Here is a 16,095-nt window from a genome sequence, read left to right as displayed (position 1 = left end):
AAGCCAGGTAGTGAAAGATAAATACCATATGATCTCACCTATAAGTGGAACCTAATCAACAAAACCAACAAGCAAGCAAAATAAAACCAGAGACATTGAAATAAAGAACAAACTGACAGTAACCAGAAGGGAGGGGGGATAACAGGACAAAGAAGGGGAAGGGCCTTCAAGGAACATGTATAAAGGGCCCATGGACAAAGCCAAAGTGGGGAAGGATTGAAGGTGGGAGTGGGTGGGGTGGGGGGAAAGTGATGGGGGGAAAATGGAGACTACTCTACTTGAGCAACAATTTAAAAAAAACTAAAAAAGAAAAATGTTATTTTCAAAGATGGTCTGCAAAAAAATTATTGTATGTCTTTAATTTGATGAAATATGGTATTTGACAAAAACAATCAGGCATATATAATGTATAATCACATCAGAGGCAGAAAGCATCAAAGGGAAACAAGTGGTAGGTTTTGTAACCTCAAAATGTACATAAATTTTAGGTAAAAGATTAATAAATAACATTAAAAGAAAAACTAAAAAGAGTATTTCCAAAATACATGACAAATAAGGGTGAGTGTTCTCATATAAAATGGGACCCACGATATTAACATGGGATGAGAATACACAGGAAACACAAATGAAGAAATAAAAGTTATTGATAAATATAAGAAATCTTCAACTTCATCAGTTAGTACGGAGGAAATACAAATTGAAATAATGAAAAATTTGACAGTCAAATTTGCAAAGATTTCCATTCACTGTGTTAATTATGCAGCAAAATTAGCATTCAAACACTACGGTGAGAGTGGAATTTGGTACAGGCTTTCTGGAGGGCAATTTGGCAAAATATATAAAAAAATCTTAAAATATGGATGCCATTTGAGAGTGGTATAACTTCTAGGCATTTTTTTTAAATGTCAGCTTTCTTTTTTTAAAGATTTTTAAAAGATTTTATTTATTTATTTTTAGAGAGGGAAGGGAGGGAGAAAGAGAAAGAGAGAGAAACATCAATGTGCAGTTGCTGGGGGCTCTGGCCTGCAACCCAGGTATGTGCCCTGGCTGGGAATCGAACCTGCAATGTTTTGGTTCATAGCCCGTGCTCAATCCCCACTGAGCTACGCCAGCCAGGGCTCTAGGCATTTTTTAAAAAGACATAACTACGATTTTCAGGATATGTCTTCCCCTAAGTATGTCCCTCACAGTATTACTTATAATAGTGAAAAATGAGAGCTTACTTGAATATAAGAAATCAATAAATAATTACACAGGCATATGTAGCCATCATGTAATAAATATTTAATAAGATGTGTTTAATGACAAGTCATATTTAATGATATAAACAAGATACCGCCAAGCCATATTCAAAATGATTTATTATATATTTGCATAAAAACATTAAGTAATAGACCAATATGTCTGTAGTCACCAGTTATGTAAAAATATCTAGAAAAAAGGGTCGAATGTTTACACATGAACATATTAATAGTCATCCTCACTAGGTGATGGGACTACCAGTAAATTTACTTTGTGCTTTTTTGAATTTCCTAAAAATACTAAAAATTTGTTCATAGGTCAAGCATTATTTTAAAAAGGAGGGTTAAAGAAATATAAGAACTAGAAAGTGACCTTCAGTCTTGGTGACATGGAGGTGACTTTGCCACCGTGGGCTGTAAGCAGATGGCGGTGGATAGGACAGTCATTGGGAACAAGGCAGGACAGCAAGAAGCTAGAGAACTCCTGGGCGAGTAGAACAGGGAAACTGAGACAAAATAATTAAACAAGTCCAGTCCATTTGAACAACTTACAGCCAGCTAGTGCACTGCAAGACCTTGTCTTCCCTAACTAAGGACACAAGGGTAGATGGTTTATACCTCTCCTCCTGAACCAGAGAATACACATAGCTTAAATCACCTCTAATGGGGAGATCAAGAACAGAGACCCAATTAATGCCATGTGCCAGCTAAACCCAAGGCCAGATGAAATCAGGAAAACAAATAACAAAGACCCAATTAGAGCCAGATAGACCCAAGATAAAAGGAAAACAGTAAAGCATAACAGAAATAACCCCAACTACCTTTTACACTCATTTTGATGCATCAGCATATTACAATAAAAACACAATTGGAAAACTGATGAATATTCTAAGATTCATCCTAAGACTCTTGTCCACAGGAAAAAAAATAAAAACCCTCAAGATAGACCCAGTGTTCTCTCTAGAGCACACCCATGTCCCTTCTCAGGCATGAACTTCTTACTTCCTACTACACTCTAAGGGACCCCATGCAACTTGCAACCAGGGGAGCAGCAGCAGCGGTAGCTCGTCCTGGGCCAATCCCCTGATCCTGTCTCCAAGGCCTCCTTTTTCTCCAGCTTCCTGGTGAGCTAACAGCCACCCTGCCTTAGCTCATTTCTAGGGAGCCAAAGCAGAGCCTAGGTTCTCTTCTGTTGCTTCTTTTACCGTAAGTCCTTCCTTTGTTTCACTGTCCCCAGCTTTAATAAACATCCTCTCAAAATCAGCTGACCTCACGTTGTGAAATCTTTTCTGCATGAAGTCAAGAACCCACACACCACAGGGCGGCCTGAGGCAGACTCCCTCCGGGCCTGGGACCCTAGCCACTACCAGTAAGGAACTGGAAACTCCTCTGGAGGTATCTTACAAGTAGCCTGACTGAGAAAAGAAGGAGATACAGTGGTAGCTAGAGACGCAGTTGGGTAGAGATTTTTCTTTCTAGGATGGAAAAGACTTGAGCATGTTTATAAGCTAAGAGGAAGGAGCAGTAGCAGGGGAGGGTCAAAGCTGGAGAAAATGGAACTGAAAACAGATGGAGAAGAGCCCAGAGGAAATGGAAGAGAAGGGCAGAGTGATGCTGAGGATCCATCGAAGTGGGAAGTCATGAGTTTGCTGTGGCCCTGATCTGCAGTGGATGCAGGGTTTAGTTCAGAAGCACTCAGGCACCTGAGCACACGGACTGAGGAGGGGGCTTGATCTAAGGTTGGGGTTCACCTGGTAGTTGAGGGTATCTAAGAATATGGTTCAGGTGTAATCATGGGGTCCAAGGCCCAGCTGAGTAGGCAAGTGAATTTCAGAGAGGCCATCAGATAGGAAGAAGATGGACAGATCCATATTAATAAGGGAATTCGTACCAATAAGTATGAATAAGGGCAAAAGGCAGGAGTAGAGCAATGACGCTGAAAGAACTGGTTTGACCTGGTTAGAGGTTGGGAATATTTGTTTAGGAGTCGGGCTGTTGAGTAGTCAGGGGGATGCCAGAATGTGAGTGCATTTTGTAGTTATCTCCATATGTCTTAGGTCTTCAGGTGGCCAGCAGATGGAAGTTAAGGCCTTAACACTTATAACACCTTATTTATGCCACATAATGCTCAATATTTCAAACTGACTGGTTGGAAAGCAGATTCTTTCCAACAGGAAGACCCACTTCCATAGTAAAGGCTCAGAAAAGCTCACAAATCCCTTTCTCTGAACACCCTTCCCTGTGAGCTCCCAGCCACCTACCCTATCTGAATACCCCCAGTTCCCCTTCTGCCCAGTACTTACGGAGAAGGACCTTCCTGTCAAGTTGGAGGACTTGACAACCTCCGTCACGCTAACATTCAGGCACGTGTGGTCTGTAGAGGAAGCAACAGTGGGGGTGGGGGGAGAGGAATGAGATGGGGGAGCAGCTATAAATGGGCCTTCAGGGAAGTAGGGGAGTTAGAGATTCTAGGTCCTAAGAAGAGACCGCCTCCCCGTGTTAACTTCCTCCCCCATCCCGCTTAGCCGCTTCCTGACTCCACCTTGGTCCTAGCCAATTTTCAGTCCTTTCCTGATCATCCATTCCTCTCCCTGGTGAAACCACAAAGTTTCTGCATCCTCAGGCATAGCAGCCAACACAGATCTCTTTCTCCACCTCCTTCGTATCCCTTTTTCAATGAAAGAAACTTCTGTTGAACTTCTTCACAGCTACTGGGCATGCTAAAAACGGAAAGAACACCCAGCCTAGCATGTGAGCGCTACGCAGGCACCACAGAGGTGTGGGAGGGCCTTGACTTTCATAATAGTGTATAATGTGTCAAAAATCATTACTGTGTGACTGCTACCAGGTTCTCCCTTCTCCCTGCTCAGGCGGGTTCTGTGCCTCTGAGGAGGGTTGTGGCGGGTTGGTTCTGATAGGGTTTTGCGATGGACACTTGGAGGAGGCATAAGTTAGAGTCAGGATGGGCAGTGGGAGTCTTGTGAAGGAAATAGAAGAAATACAATTTTCACAATAAGAGTTAACATGATAACTTACTCCATGCACATGAGTTAGTATCCTATCTCCATTTTAGAAGTGAAAAAACAGTTAGAGAGGCAACGAGTCACTTGCCCCAGGTCACACAGTGGCAAGTGGCAAAGCTGGCTCTGCAGCCTGCCCTTCTGGTTCTGCACTCTGCGTTCTTGACCCACTCTGTAGTCACCTCTATTGCCAAAGTCACACGCCTCCTTCATGGTGTCAGAGACCAACAAGTGGAGAACGCCTCATAATGTCACCTACGAATCCAGCCTGCCTGGAAGCCATTTAATCAAGAAGTGGTGAAATCAATGATTATTTCTTGAGTTTCCTCTTTATGCCAGATGCCAAGGAAATCTGGGAGAGATGATACCCAGATATAAACACAAGTGCTTCAGATGACAGGTGTCATAACCAGAATGCTAGCAAAGCCACAGAGGATTTTAGAGACAGAGCGACTGCTCGTGTCAGATGGCAGAGGAGAGAGGGACCAGAGATGTGTTCCTCGCAGGCTGCCAGGCTGGCTAATGTGTGTTTTCATTTTGTGTTTCTTCTGGAACATTTCAGAGTCATCCATTCTTTTTAAAACAAATTTTTGGGTGTCAAGTAGCACTTCATTTATTCAGTAAATGTTTATTGAGCCTTTACTATGAGACAGACCATGTATCAGGTACTAGGGGTGGAGCAGCGAACAAGATACATTTCTGCCTGGGTAAGCTTTCTTGTTTGCTCTGAGAAAACCTTCCACAAACACCTGTGGGTCACACCTCTTATGTCTGGTCTGCTGAGATTTGGCAATCACAGAGGGGGTGGCAGGACACAGCGGTGAGGGACACAGCTCTCGTGGGAGACGTGGCCTTAGGCAAGCTATTCTCTGCTCCAGTTTCTTCCCCAGTAAAAAGTTGCTTATATGAATAATATCTATCTCACAGGGTTAGCAAGCTTAAAAGAGTTAATATATTTGACATAGCACATTACCTGGCCTCTGATTAACATGTGTAATGGTTAGTACCCGCATTACCAACTTTTCCACTATTCCAGAAGACTGGGGAGCTAGCAAGAGTAGCTCATATTTATAATTATGCATATAATTATATGCACATAAATTGGTATCTTTTGTTATCTCAATTTTAGATTTAGACAATTAGATAACTGTATTATTATCTAATATTATATCTAAACTATATTTAGCCAGAATTAGATAATTTGGATTAGTAGTGCTTTTTGTGAACTGGCAAGTACCTGCCCAATGGAACAGCATTCAAAATAAAAAATTTCCAAACAAAACTCTAGCTCTGCAGCCCTGAAGCAGAGGCAGGGGGTCCACTGCACCCCCCCCCATGCGGTCCCTGCACCTTCATCAGGCTCCAGAGGTGCAGTCTGGCGCTAGAGCGTGTGCCACTCGATGGCAAGCATCTGAGGGTGGGGACTGTGTTTCACTCAGCAGCCTGGGCCCAGCCCAGACCCGGGCTGGGCCCAGCATGGGCAGCAGCTCCACCACGTCCAAGATTCCGGGGAGGGGTGGGAGGCTTCCTTCCCTTGGCTCACCTCTCCTGCCACTCACCCCTCCCTCCTTCTCTCCCCTGCTTATCCCTTCGCTCTCCCTCTGCTCTGTTTCCCAACTCCTCACCATCAGTGTCCCTGGCTGGAAGGGCCTTCAGAACCAGCCCAGTGGCCCTCAGGGAAATGGTAACCTCTCGGGTCCGGTGGCTGAGCAGGGCCTGGGGAGGGAGATGCAGGCACAGATAGGGATCCTCAGGAGAGCCTCGCCCCATGCATCCTCACACCAACAGTCTTGCTCCCAGCCCCTGCCCAAGAGCCTTGCCTGTGTTATTAATGTCCAACAATGGGACACGGGATAAAGGCTCAGGTCACTCTTGGCCCTGGGGGCATGTGCAGCCTTCTAGACCCAAAGGACTTCTCTCTAGTGCATCTAGTCAGCCAGTCAGGAAGGCATTTTTGAGCAAGGGGACAGCCCCCTCGTCCCTTAAATTAGATCCCTTCCTAGTCTACATGTGAGCCATTCATAATCCTCCCATTGCTGCAAAATCCTTTGAAAGCTGGGGACTGCAGGCAGTGCCTAGGAAGGTCAGAAGGTTCCTCTGGCTCTGTCTGCTCCCCCACCCCACATGCTTCCGACACCTGCTTCCACCCAGCGATGCCTCCTGACCACACCCATGCCACTGACTGACCTTCTGGTAGCCTAGGGAGAGCTCAGCCCCAGGGCTCTCGACTGCACCCCTCCTCCTGGGCGAGGAAACATCTGAGAGAAGACGAGAAGAGGCTGAATTAAAGGTTGGAGGTCCTCCCCCTACCTCAGCTTCCCCATGTCACTGAGTCTCAGGAGTGCCAGGCTCACCGTCAGTCTGGGTGAGCTTGGAGGGGGCCAAGGTCACCACCATGTTCAGCAGAGAGAGGTGGGAGGACTTTCTGAAAAGGGTGATTGGGGCAGCTGAGCCAGGGTGAGCTCTGGAAAAGGGGAGCAGATGCTTACCTTTGGGGAATTTGGATTCTTGGATCTTCACCTTCAGCTCGGTGAGGAAAATGTCCTCTGCAGAGTCCTGGCTCAGGTCACTGAAGAAGATCTGGAGAGAGGGAGCAAGGGAGGAGGTTGGAGAAGACCACTCTCTGCCTGAGGCAGCTGCCCCTCCAGCCCCAGAGCCCAAGAGTATTGTGGGTGGCTGGGGGAGTACAGAAGCAAGTCAGCGTCCCCCTGCCCATCCTGCCAGTGGGTTCTGAGCTGCATCCAGTGATGCCTGGATCTGACTCTGTCCTCTGTCTATGCACATATGTACAGCAATACATTTATAGACAGTGGAGGAAAGTATTCTCGAAACCCAAACTCCCTGTAACCACCACTAATGGGGATGGCAGGAGTGGGGGACAAATTCACATAAAGGAGGGTAATAAAATCCCTTGTAGACACCAGTAGGGGAGGATGAAAGGGTGTGGGCCAGAAAGGAGAACCTGACAGTCCTCGGCATGCACAGAGAAGCTCGGGGCTGCACAAGGGAAGGGCTAGTGACCACTGATCGGTTGGTTCTCAGTGAGACCTGGGGGATGGGGGATGCAGGGAGGAAAAGAGGCGTGAGGCAAGGTGTGTGGACAGGGCAAGAGGGAGGATGTTGCAATGATGGGGAAGAGTGGCCACAGGATTCTCAAAATAATAGGAATGGAGAGAGAAAAAAGTGACTGTCAGAAGCCGGGAGCTGGCCTGGTACTCACAGTGAGGTTTCGGTGTTCTGCTGACCACAGACAGCTTCACAGATGCCAGCATTGTTAGGCAAGGCCGCTGTGGGACTGTGTTGGGTCCAGACAGAAACTAGACCAGGCCACTGTTGCATCTGAACACAGGCCACATCCCTTACCCTTCCATCCCAGCAAATAAGGAGCAGCTGTTATTTCTTAGAGTCAAAGAATAATAGAACTACTGAGATGCCCAGTTGTAGAATCATTCCTGCTGCCTGACAGCATTTGATCTGGAGCCAAGTCCTGCTCTTGGAGCCCTCTCCGAAATCACCCAGCAGGAGGCCAGACCCCGTAAGTTCTTTCTAACAGTCTCTTTCCGAGAGGCCTCGTGGTTCTCCATGGTGTGTGGTCCCCTCACTGCAGCAAGTCGGGAAACCTGGTTCAGTTCAGCTGCAGGTGTGCTCCTGGGCCTTGGCTGAAGGGCAGTGACAGCTACCTGCTCTTCAATTTTGTCATTTGCGTTGCTGAGATGTATACTCCCTTTACCAAGGACCTTTGAGCATTTGTTTTATCATTTGTCTATTTTGTGTTGTTTTGGTTTGCATTTTGAAAATCAAGGGAAGACCCTAAATCCCTCATTTAGGTCAAAATCAGGAAAGCAATAAAGAAAAGATCTACCACAGGAAGCCAAGTGGAAAACAAAAGTTTGGTAAGCTAGGAAGCGAGAGGCAGAAGTGGCCATTAGAAATGAGTCTGCAGCTGCTCACAGAAATCCAGAGATTGAGAAGATAAAATTGACAACCAAGAGTCTCTGAGTGAGTTTATGACTTTCACCCTGGTAAGCTGCGTTTGCCCAGAGACAGGTCTTTAGGTTGTGGGGCCCTGGGTACAGCAGGCAGCGACACAGGTGGAGAGCCTACCTTGACCATGTAGATCTGGAAATAGATGGGTTGGGTGCCCATGCGAACATAGTAGGTGATGACATCGAGGATGAAGGGGTCTACATTCCGGGATGTGTCCAGGGAGGGAGGCTGTGAGGGACAGAGCATGTTTTTAGTGACTTCCTTCCATGTTACCACGGATGGTGCTACGTTTTTTAGTGGAGAAGCTCCAAAGCCTCCACATATCCCCTGTGATGCACTAACCCTGATGGCCCTTAGGCACAGTCCAAGCCTTTCCTACCACCCAATACACCTGTCCAAGGTCTCACCTCCCCAGCGACTCTGATTAATTTTTTTAACTGCACAGAGACATAGTGGGCATCTCCAGGAGTAAGACACTGTGCTGGGTGCTTGGGGGGCAGACAAGGTGCTTCACGATATGACTGACGAGGGGAGAGTTTGACTGGGCTCTAGGTTTGGGTTAGCTACTCGCTGACCTTGGGCATGAGAGGTTGAACCAGATGATCTGATGTGTCTTTCAGTTCTTGTGGTATCTGAACATGTTAACAAACTAGTTGATTTTTATATGTTATTGGGAAAGGACTAGTGCCATGTCCTACAGGCCTTCCCAACCATACACAATTCTGAAGCACAATGACTGGGTATTTTAGGTGAAGAGAACAGAATGTCTGCATAGAACCTGAGAGTATCAGGGTTGGAAAGAAGCTCAGAATTTATTCAATCCATCTTGTATATGGTCCCATAATACCTCTTTGGATTTTCATATCTGGTCCTCTGAAATACTGGTCCCTTCAAAAGGATCATGCTGAGGAGCTATCAACTTATTCTAATAATGCTGCATTGCTCACACTGTTTCCCGTCTCTTCATGTGGAAACTGCTTTTGGAGTAAGTATAAGGGTCACGCAAATTGTTAATTATAAGAGAAAGAGAGCAGGGAAAACTCAAAATCTTATATGTGTAATCACATGGAGAAAAGCTACCAATAAAGGCACATAAATGAAACCTACATCTGATGTTCTTCCTGTAATATCCTCCAAGTTTCAAGGAAAAGGTATTTTAATACCCAGCTAAACAGTCTTCTAGGTACATGCAGACAGTTTCAGATATGCAGTAATCCAGAAAAGATGCCCACAACATCTTCATTCAAATAAAAGCAATAAGAAGAACCCCAATCAATCAGGCAATAAAGCAAAATGAAGGGTCAGTTTGAAAATAAATACATAAAAATTAATAGGAACCTTTTATACTAGCAGTAACTATTGTCCAAAAACATGGGAGGAAGATACCAACCACAGCTCAAGAAAAAAACCATTAAACACGAGGGCAGATTTAGCGAGAAATGGATAAAATCTATATGCTGAAAACTGTACTGCTACCCGGAAGAATACACAAGAAGATTCAACAAATAAAGAGATCTATCACAGTCTCAGAGAGTTGGCTTAATATGCTAGAGATACTAATTCTCCTTCAAATTTCTATCAAAATCCCAAAGGGATAAAAATAAAATGAAAAAAAAATTCTAAAGTTTATCTGGAAACATAAATAAGCGCATTCTGAGAAGTTTTGAGAAAGAGGAGTTATGGGGTAGACTTACCCTGACAGTTATTAAAATATAAAAGTGAGAATTTGTACAGGACTGAATAGACCAATGAGAAAAAATAGGTGCCCAGAAATAAACTCAAGCATATGTTAGACTTTAATAAATGATAAAAATGGCATTTCAGATTGATGGGCAAGATGGTTTATGCAATAAATAGCTTAGGAAAACTGGTTTAATATTTGGAAAAAATAAAATTATCATATTTTGCCATGTTTAATGTACTCTCATGTACAATACACACACACATTTTGGGCCCAAACTTGCAGGAAAGAAATCTTTCAATATAATTTTTAAACTCAATTATTTATATTTTGAAACAAAATTGATTATTATATTCCAAGGTATTATTTTGCATACAAATATCATTATTGCTTTCTAGAGTTATACTTTTAATGCATAAGCATAAATAAAAGAATTAAAAACATTTATACAGATACAGAATTAGTACTACCCATGTATAATGAGCATCCTTATTTTCCCTCAAAAATTTGGGCAAAAATGTATACATTATACATGGCAAACTGTGGTACATACTTCCTACTAAACACTGAAATTAATTGCAGATAGGTTATTTAAATGTAACTATTGGGATATTAAAAGTATTGGAGTGAATTATCAGTGAATATTTGCTTAATCTTGGATATAATTACTCAGTAGAGTAGTCCTCTCGAAGCTGTGTGTGACTACATAAAAATATTAGGCTTTCGATGATCAAAAAACCCTACTGACATGATTGATAGGCAAATGACCAAGTGGAATAAAGCATCTGCAACACACACAATGCAAAAAGGATTAGATTCTTGTAATATATCCAGGCCTTTTCAAAGCAGTAAAAGACCAGCTTCCCACCACTGGCTGGGGTTAGGGCCGTGCTACGGTTTGTGTTTAAGAGATGTGCTCTGGAATCAAGCTGCCCGACTCCAAGTGGGACTCCACTTGGGGCAAGTTCCCTAGGCTCTCTGTGCCTGGGCTGCTGGGTCTGTAAAATGAGGACATGGAGAAAACAGCACCTGCCAACGTGAGGATCTACCTGGTAAGGAGGCTGTGCGTAAATGTTTAGAACCGCAGCTGGCACGTGGAGTGCTCAGGAAGCACCACCTATTATCATCACAGAGAAATCATCACTGGAAACTCACAAGAGAAGGAATATAACTGGCCTGCATACTTATGAAAGGATGTTTTACTTCATCTTTTCCACAGTGGTTTTGTCTGAAGTACAGTCATCTCTCATAATCCACAGGGGGTTGGTTCCAGGACCCCGTGGGTACCAGAACCTGCGGGTTCCCCTATGTCCCCATATATAAAGTGGCTCAGTATCTGCATGTAACCTACTCACAACTGCCCATACACTTCAAGGCATCTCCAGGTTACATATAATACCTAATACAGTGGAAATGCTATGTAAATAGTTGTCACATTGTACTACTTAGGGAATAATGACAAGGAGAAGAGCCTGCTACATGTTCAGGATGGATGTCACCATTGGAGGCCTAACAACACTGTACATGTCAGCAACAACATAACTTGTTCTTCCTGAGTATCGCCCACTCCAGGCTGGCTGAATCTGCACATGCAGAACCCGTGGACTGGAGGGCTGTTGTGCCTGGTGTGTGTTCCGAGTAGACCCCAACCACCAGCTGGTTGGAGTTGTCTCCTGCGTTCCTGCCCTGCTTCCTCCAACCATGGGGCCCCTCAGAGTGACTCCCGAGGCCTAAGGACAAGGGTATTATCTGAAATGACCCCTCCCACCCTCCTACCCTCTCCGCCCCTACCATCTCTGCCAGCTTGTGGATGGCCGGGCACAGGGTATTGATGGTGCTCTCGTACCACGGGTCTGCCCGGCCCAGGAAGGCAGCCAGCTCTCCGAGCTCCGAGTGCCTGGACGATGCCAGTGTCTGAGGATAAAGGGATGAGGCGCACCCATCAGGCCCTCTCTCCGGCACGCTTCCTGGCCGGAGGGGCCCCCAGGTACCAGTCCTAGGCAAAACCAGCTTCAGGAATGTGATCAAATGTCAGCCTCTTGTGGCCGTTTGTACACCATGGAAACACTGTTCTCTGTTATGTCTCAGATGAAGCCAGAATACCCTTCTCTGAGGGCCACTTGCCAGGGACATTGAGACATAATCGTCAGCCTTAAAAGCGGAGAGACAAGTGTTGCTTTGAATTTAAGGTGTCCCAGTAAGAGGCAGAGTGGGCAACAGAAATGAAAAGCCACAGGCGGGCCTTCCTTTCCCCCAGCAGACCAATGGGCTTTCACTGACTGAAATTCCCAGAAGCTTGAAATTAATCCAATTAGAAAAGCAAAATGAAAACCAGGAACCCGCAGCTGCCACTGTGAGAGAATACCTCTCTGGCCACAGTCAGCCCACAGGCCCATGTCTATGGCTTCTGGAACAGGAGACCCCGTCGGTCTCTTCCAGATCCACATCCCAAGGCAGGGTGACCCCAGTTCCTGGGCCAGGGGAGGCCAGGCTGCCCTGGGTCCCTGCCTAGCCCCTAACCCACACCCCTGCTCCTACCACTCCTCTCCCCCCCCCCCACGCCCCCGCCCTCCCCTCCATGACCAGCCACCTCAGGCGTCAGCACAGGGATGTAGTAGAGCTGCAGGCTCAGTCGTGGGGTGAGGCAGAACATCTGGGTCTCCCGTTTCCTGGCAAAGGGCAGCAGAGCGCAGGGGTGAGGGCAGGAGTTCCGGCTGCAGGCAGACTCGGTTCCATGTTCTGCCCCGCCCTTTATTATCTCATGACTCTGGGCCATTTACCTAATCTTTCTGAGCCCGTTTTCTCATCTACAGACCGGGTGCACTGTACACCATCCTCCCCCATCTTACCCCAGCTCTGCCTCCTGGTCCTCCCCAACCACTCCTAGGTCCCTCACCACCCACCCATGCCCCCCAGCCCTGCCCCCTGCCGCCCCTCTAGGGCCCTACCTGAGGCTGTGGTAGGCCCGGGCCAGGCGCCCGAGCATCCGGTCGTCGCCCAGCACTAGCACCCGGGCCGTGTGCAGCCGGGAGACACCGGGCAGCAGTTCTCCATCCCCACTGGGCCTGCCCGTCCTCCGGTGCAGCCCCGGGGGCCCATCCCAGCTGCCGGGCATCAAGATGTCCGGGGGCCACACCCGCTTCTTGATGCCCCCTTTGCGCTGCAGTCCGGCGTGCTCCATCTCCGGGCTGCCGGTCGTGGGCGGCTCCTCGGCCCCCAGAGGAAAGTCCCGCTCAATGCCACTGTCCGTGGACAGCACGGACTCCCGGGCCAGCGTCCGGTCTGGCAGGAGGCCCTGCAGATCCAAGGCCTCCAGGTCAGCGCTGAGGCGCAGCAGGGACCTCGGGCGCAGGAAGAGTACCAGTTCCTTCCCTGCGATGTGGAGAACAAGGGGACCCCCAGCAGAGAGGGTGTGTAAGGCCAGCAGGGCCTGGGGGTGGGGCAGCGCCAGGGGTTGTGCGTTCCTCACACACTGTTTAGCTGAACAGAAGCCCCACGAGGTGCTCCAAAAAGGAGCAGAGGTTCTGTGGCCAGTGAACTGAGAACCCCGCAGCCTGCCACAACTTGAGTTTCTTTAGTAAACATCTTAAAGGCTCTGAGAAGTCCTGCAGAAGAGAAGTCAGCTTCCCCCAGTCCCCCCACCACTCCAGAGCTCTCATTTGTACATTCATGCACTAGCATCCTCCTGCTCTCCCACTGCCGTGCTTGCCCTGAGACAGAGAACAGGCCACCAGCTCCTGGAAGGACTTCCAGACTTTTCTCACCTACCTTCATTTTATTTCCCATGAGGAAACTGAGGCCCAGAAAGAAAACTGAGTCTGTCTAGGGTGACCCAGCATGCAAAAGGGAGTGCCAGGATGTGAACCCAGTTCACTGGTCCAACACTGCTCACTCCAACCTGTGCCTTTGTCCTCCTCTCCCCCTTGACAAGAGCCAGGGGCTCTTGAGAGTGGGGAACCCCATTGTGCAAGGCCCCCTCCTGCTCCAGAAATCATAACTTCTTCTGTGGCTGCCTCCTTCTCGAGGACTTGCACTATCTATTGGCATCATCATGGGCATGCAGTGCTTACTAGACATGTGAGGCTAGCGGCCAATGCGCTGAGCTGTTCTGACATAAAGAAAATACGTTCTCTTTCTAAATGTGCAGAATAACTCAGCACACACACAGACACACAACCAATGCACACATGGAGACACATCCAGACACAGAGATGCACTCAAAGACATGCACAGACACAGATGTCAATACATACAATAGACACACACATAGTCACACAGGGTGCACACAGACATGCAGACATGATAGATGCACACACAGATGCACATGGATGCAGACACACAGACACACACAGGTGCACAAACACACACTAGCCACTGTGTCCAGTGAGCTCCCGTGGAGGAGGTCAAAGGCATGACTCACAGAGCTGCTCCTCATCAGTCCACAGGTGCAAGGTGATGTGCGGGCTGGGCAGGGGGATGTTCGGTGGCCGGTCTTGGAGGGGGTCACCTGAAGGAAGGAGCAGGCTGTGGAGACCACGAGGAAAAGATTGTGGGACTCTCCTCTGCTCTCCCCATCCCACCCCCAGCTCCTCCATATGTGGTCTTATTGAGCTCCTCTCCCCCTTTGCCACCATCCACTCCTCCCCTCCAGGACCTAATGCTGCAGCCACCCCCTCCCTGCCCAAGAATGCTTAGAAGCTCCCTGTTTCCTGCAAACTTCCTAGCTCAGCCTTTAGGACCCTTCACAAATCAGCTTTCAGTGTCTTTCCCAAACTTTTCTCCTACTGTTGGCCCCTCCCCTCCCCTAACCCCAGTGCTTTTCCCATTGTTCTTAGACGCCCTGCCTACATCCAGAAGAAGGGGGAAAGACCTCAGTATTTCCCAGCATTTCTTCTAGTAGCATACGCACAGCAGGCACTCAATTAACGTTTGCTCCTGTAGGCAATGCTGAAGAGAACTCATTAGCCAAGCACTACAGGCAGCAGGACCTCTGCAGTCCAGGGGAGAGGGCAAGGCCAGCCCCTCCTCTTCGCCTCCTTCCAGAAGCCTTCCTGATCACTCCAGCCCCTGTGGTCACCCCTCCCTAGCAGACCTTACAGGCTGCATGTTAGGCACACCTAATGTATAGCATTTAGGATTTAATTTCTATACAGTATGGCTCCCTCTCTAACAAGGCTGCAAGCTTCCCTAGTGGAGAGCAACTGAGGCCCACAGAGCACTTCCTATTGCTGCCAGGAGCCTTTCTCATCACCTTGCACACATTGCTACCATCTCACAGGATCCTGCCAGTGACCATGGGCCACCAATAGTATCATTATCCTCACTTTACAGAGGGGGAGACTGGGGCACAGAGAGGTTAAGTAAGTGGCCCAAGGCCACACAGCGACAGAATTTGAGCCCAGGTATCCCAGCTTCAGAGTGCATGTTCTTACCCAGGACACCGTGCTCAAAACTACCATCCTGTGCTGCCCCAGAAGCAGCAGGGGCTCAGCAGGGGTGCTGGCAGGTCACTGAGGTGCACAGAACAAGTTAAGGGAGGAGGCAGGTGCTGGACGTGGCTGGAAAGGTGGGGGTGGCCCAAGCTGGTCTCATTCTGTCCATGCAGAGTTACTGCAGAGTTAGCAAGTGGTACCCAAGAAGAGCCAAGCCAGATTTGCCCCCAGGGTTTGCCCCAGCTTTGGGAGGAGGGAGGCTTCCTCCCAAACAGACATTTCCATGTGGTTTTCAGAGGCACAGAGGTATTTGGAGGTTTAGAATATTAAAGCAAAACAAAGAACAGAAGGCTGAGATGGTGGAGGGTATCTTGGGAGGGCATCCTGCCTGCCTCACTCTGACTTCTGCAGCCTCCACCATCCTGGGCTGCCAAGGTCAAGTGCCAGGGCTGGGACACTGACCTCTACCTGTGGCTTCCAGGCCTTAGGTTGGTGGTATGTTCTGGGACATGCAGGCTAATTAATTTCATGGGTGCTCTGGGCAATCATTAGAACCATCTTCCAACAGTAACATACACTGTCCCTTGGGGGACACTCCTTGGGGCTCATTAGGATTTCCCAGTCCACATGGGCTCGCTTCCCATTGGTGTATGGCATTGTCTTATAGAAATGCAAATAGAAAGGAAGCATGCAAAATAAAAATTGATGACACCAGTCCTGGCTGTGGCTCAGGG

General features: G+C 47.7%; 1 protein-coding gene across 3 annotated transcripts in view; it reads right to left on the bottom strand.

The window, feature by feature from the left end:
* Positions 1-16,095, bottom strand: part of PIK3R6 (phosphoinositide-3-kinase regulatory subunit 6) — a 48,689-nt gene that overhangs the window by 6,116 nt on the left and 26,478 nt on the right. For 2 of the 3 annotated variants that reach the window (XM_036033008.1, XM_036033011.1), the window contains 9 exons: positions 14,350-14,436; positions 12,878-13,301; positions 12,520-12,598; positions 11,721-11,843; positions 8,366-8,476; positions 6,751-6,841; positions 6,449-6,519; positions 5,887-5,977; positions 3,545-3,615 (listed from right to left, as the gene is read on the bottom strand). In XM_036033008.1, coding sequence (XP_035888901.1) covers positions 3,545-3,615; positions 5,887-5,977; positions 6,449-6,519; positions 6,751-6,841; positions 8,366-8,476; positions 11,721-11,843; positions 12,520-12,598; positions 12,878-13,301; positions 14,350-14,436 — 1,148 coding nt within the window. The remainder of the gene's footprint in view (positions 1-3,544; positions 3,616-5,886; positions 5,978-6,448; positions 6,520-6,750; positions 6,842-8,365; positions 8,477-11,720; positions 11,844-12,519; positions 12,599-12,877; positions 13,302-14,349; positions 14,437-16,095) is intronic. The other variant, XM_036033009.1, reaches the window with a different exon arrangement.

This window comes from Phyllostomus discolor, chromosome 8, assembly GCF_004126475.2.
Source record: "Phyllostomus discolor isolate MPI-MPIP mPhyDis1 chromosome 8, mPhyDis1.pri.v3, whole genome shotgun sequence".
NCBI classification, from domain to species: Eukaryota; Metazoa; Chordata; class Mammalia; order Chiroptera; family Phyllostomidae; genus Phyllostomus; species Phyllostomus discolor.
Note: the sequence above shows the minus strand (reverse complement) of the source record. Positions and strands in the feature narration are given on the sequence as shown.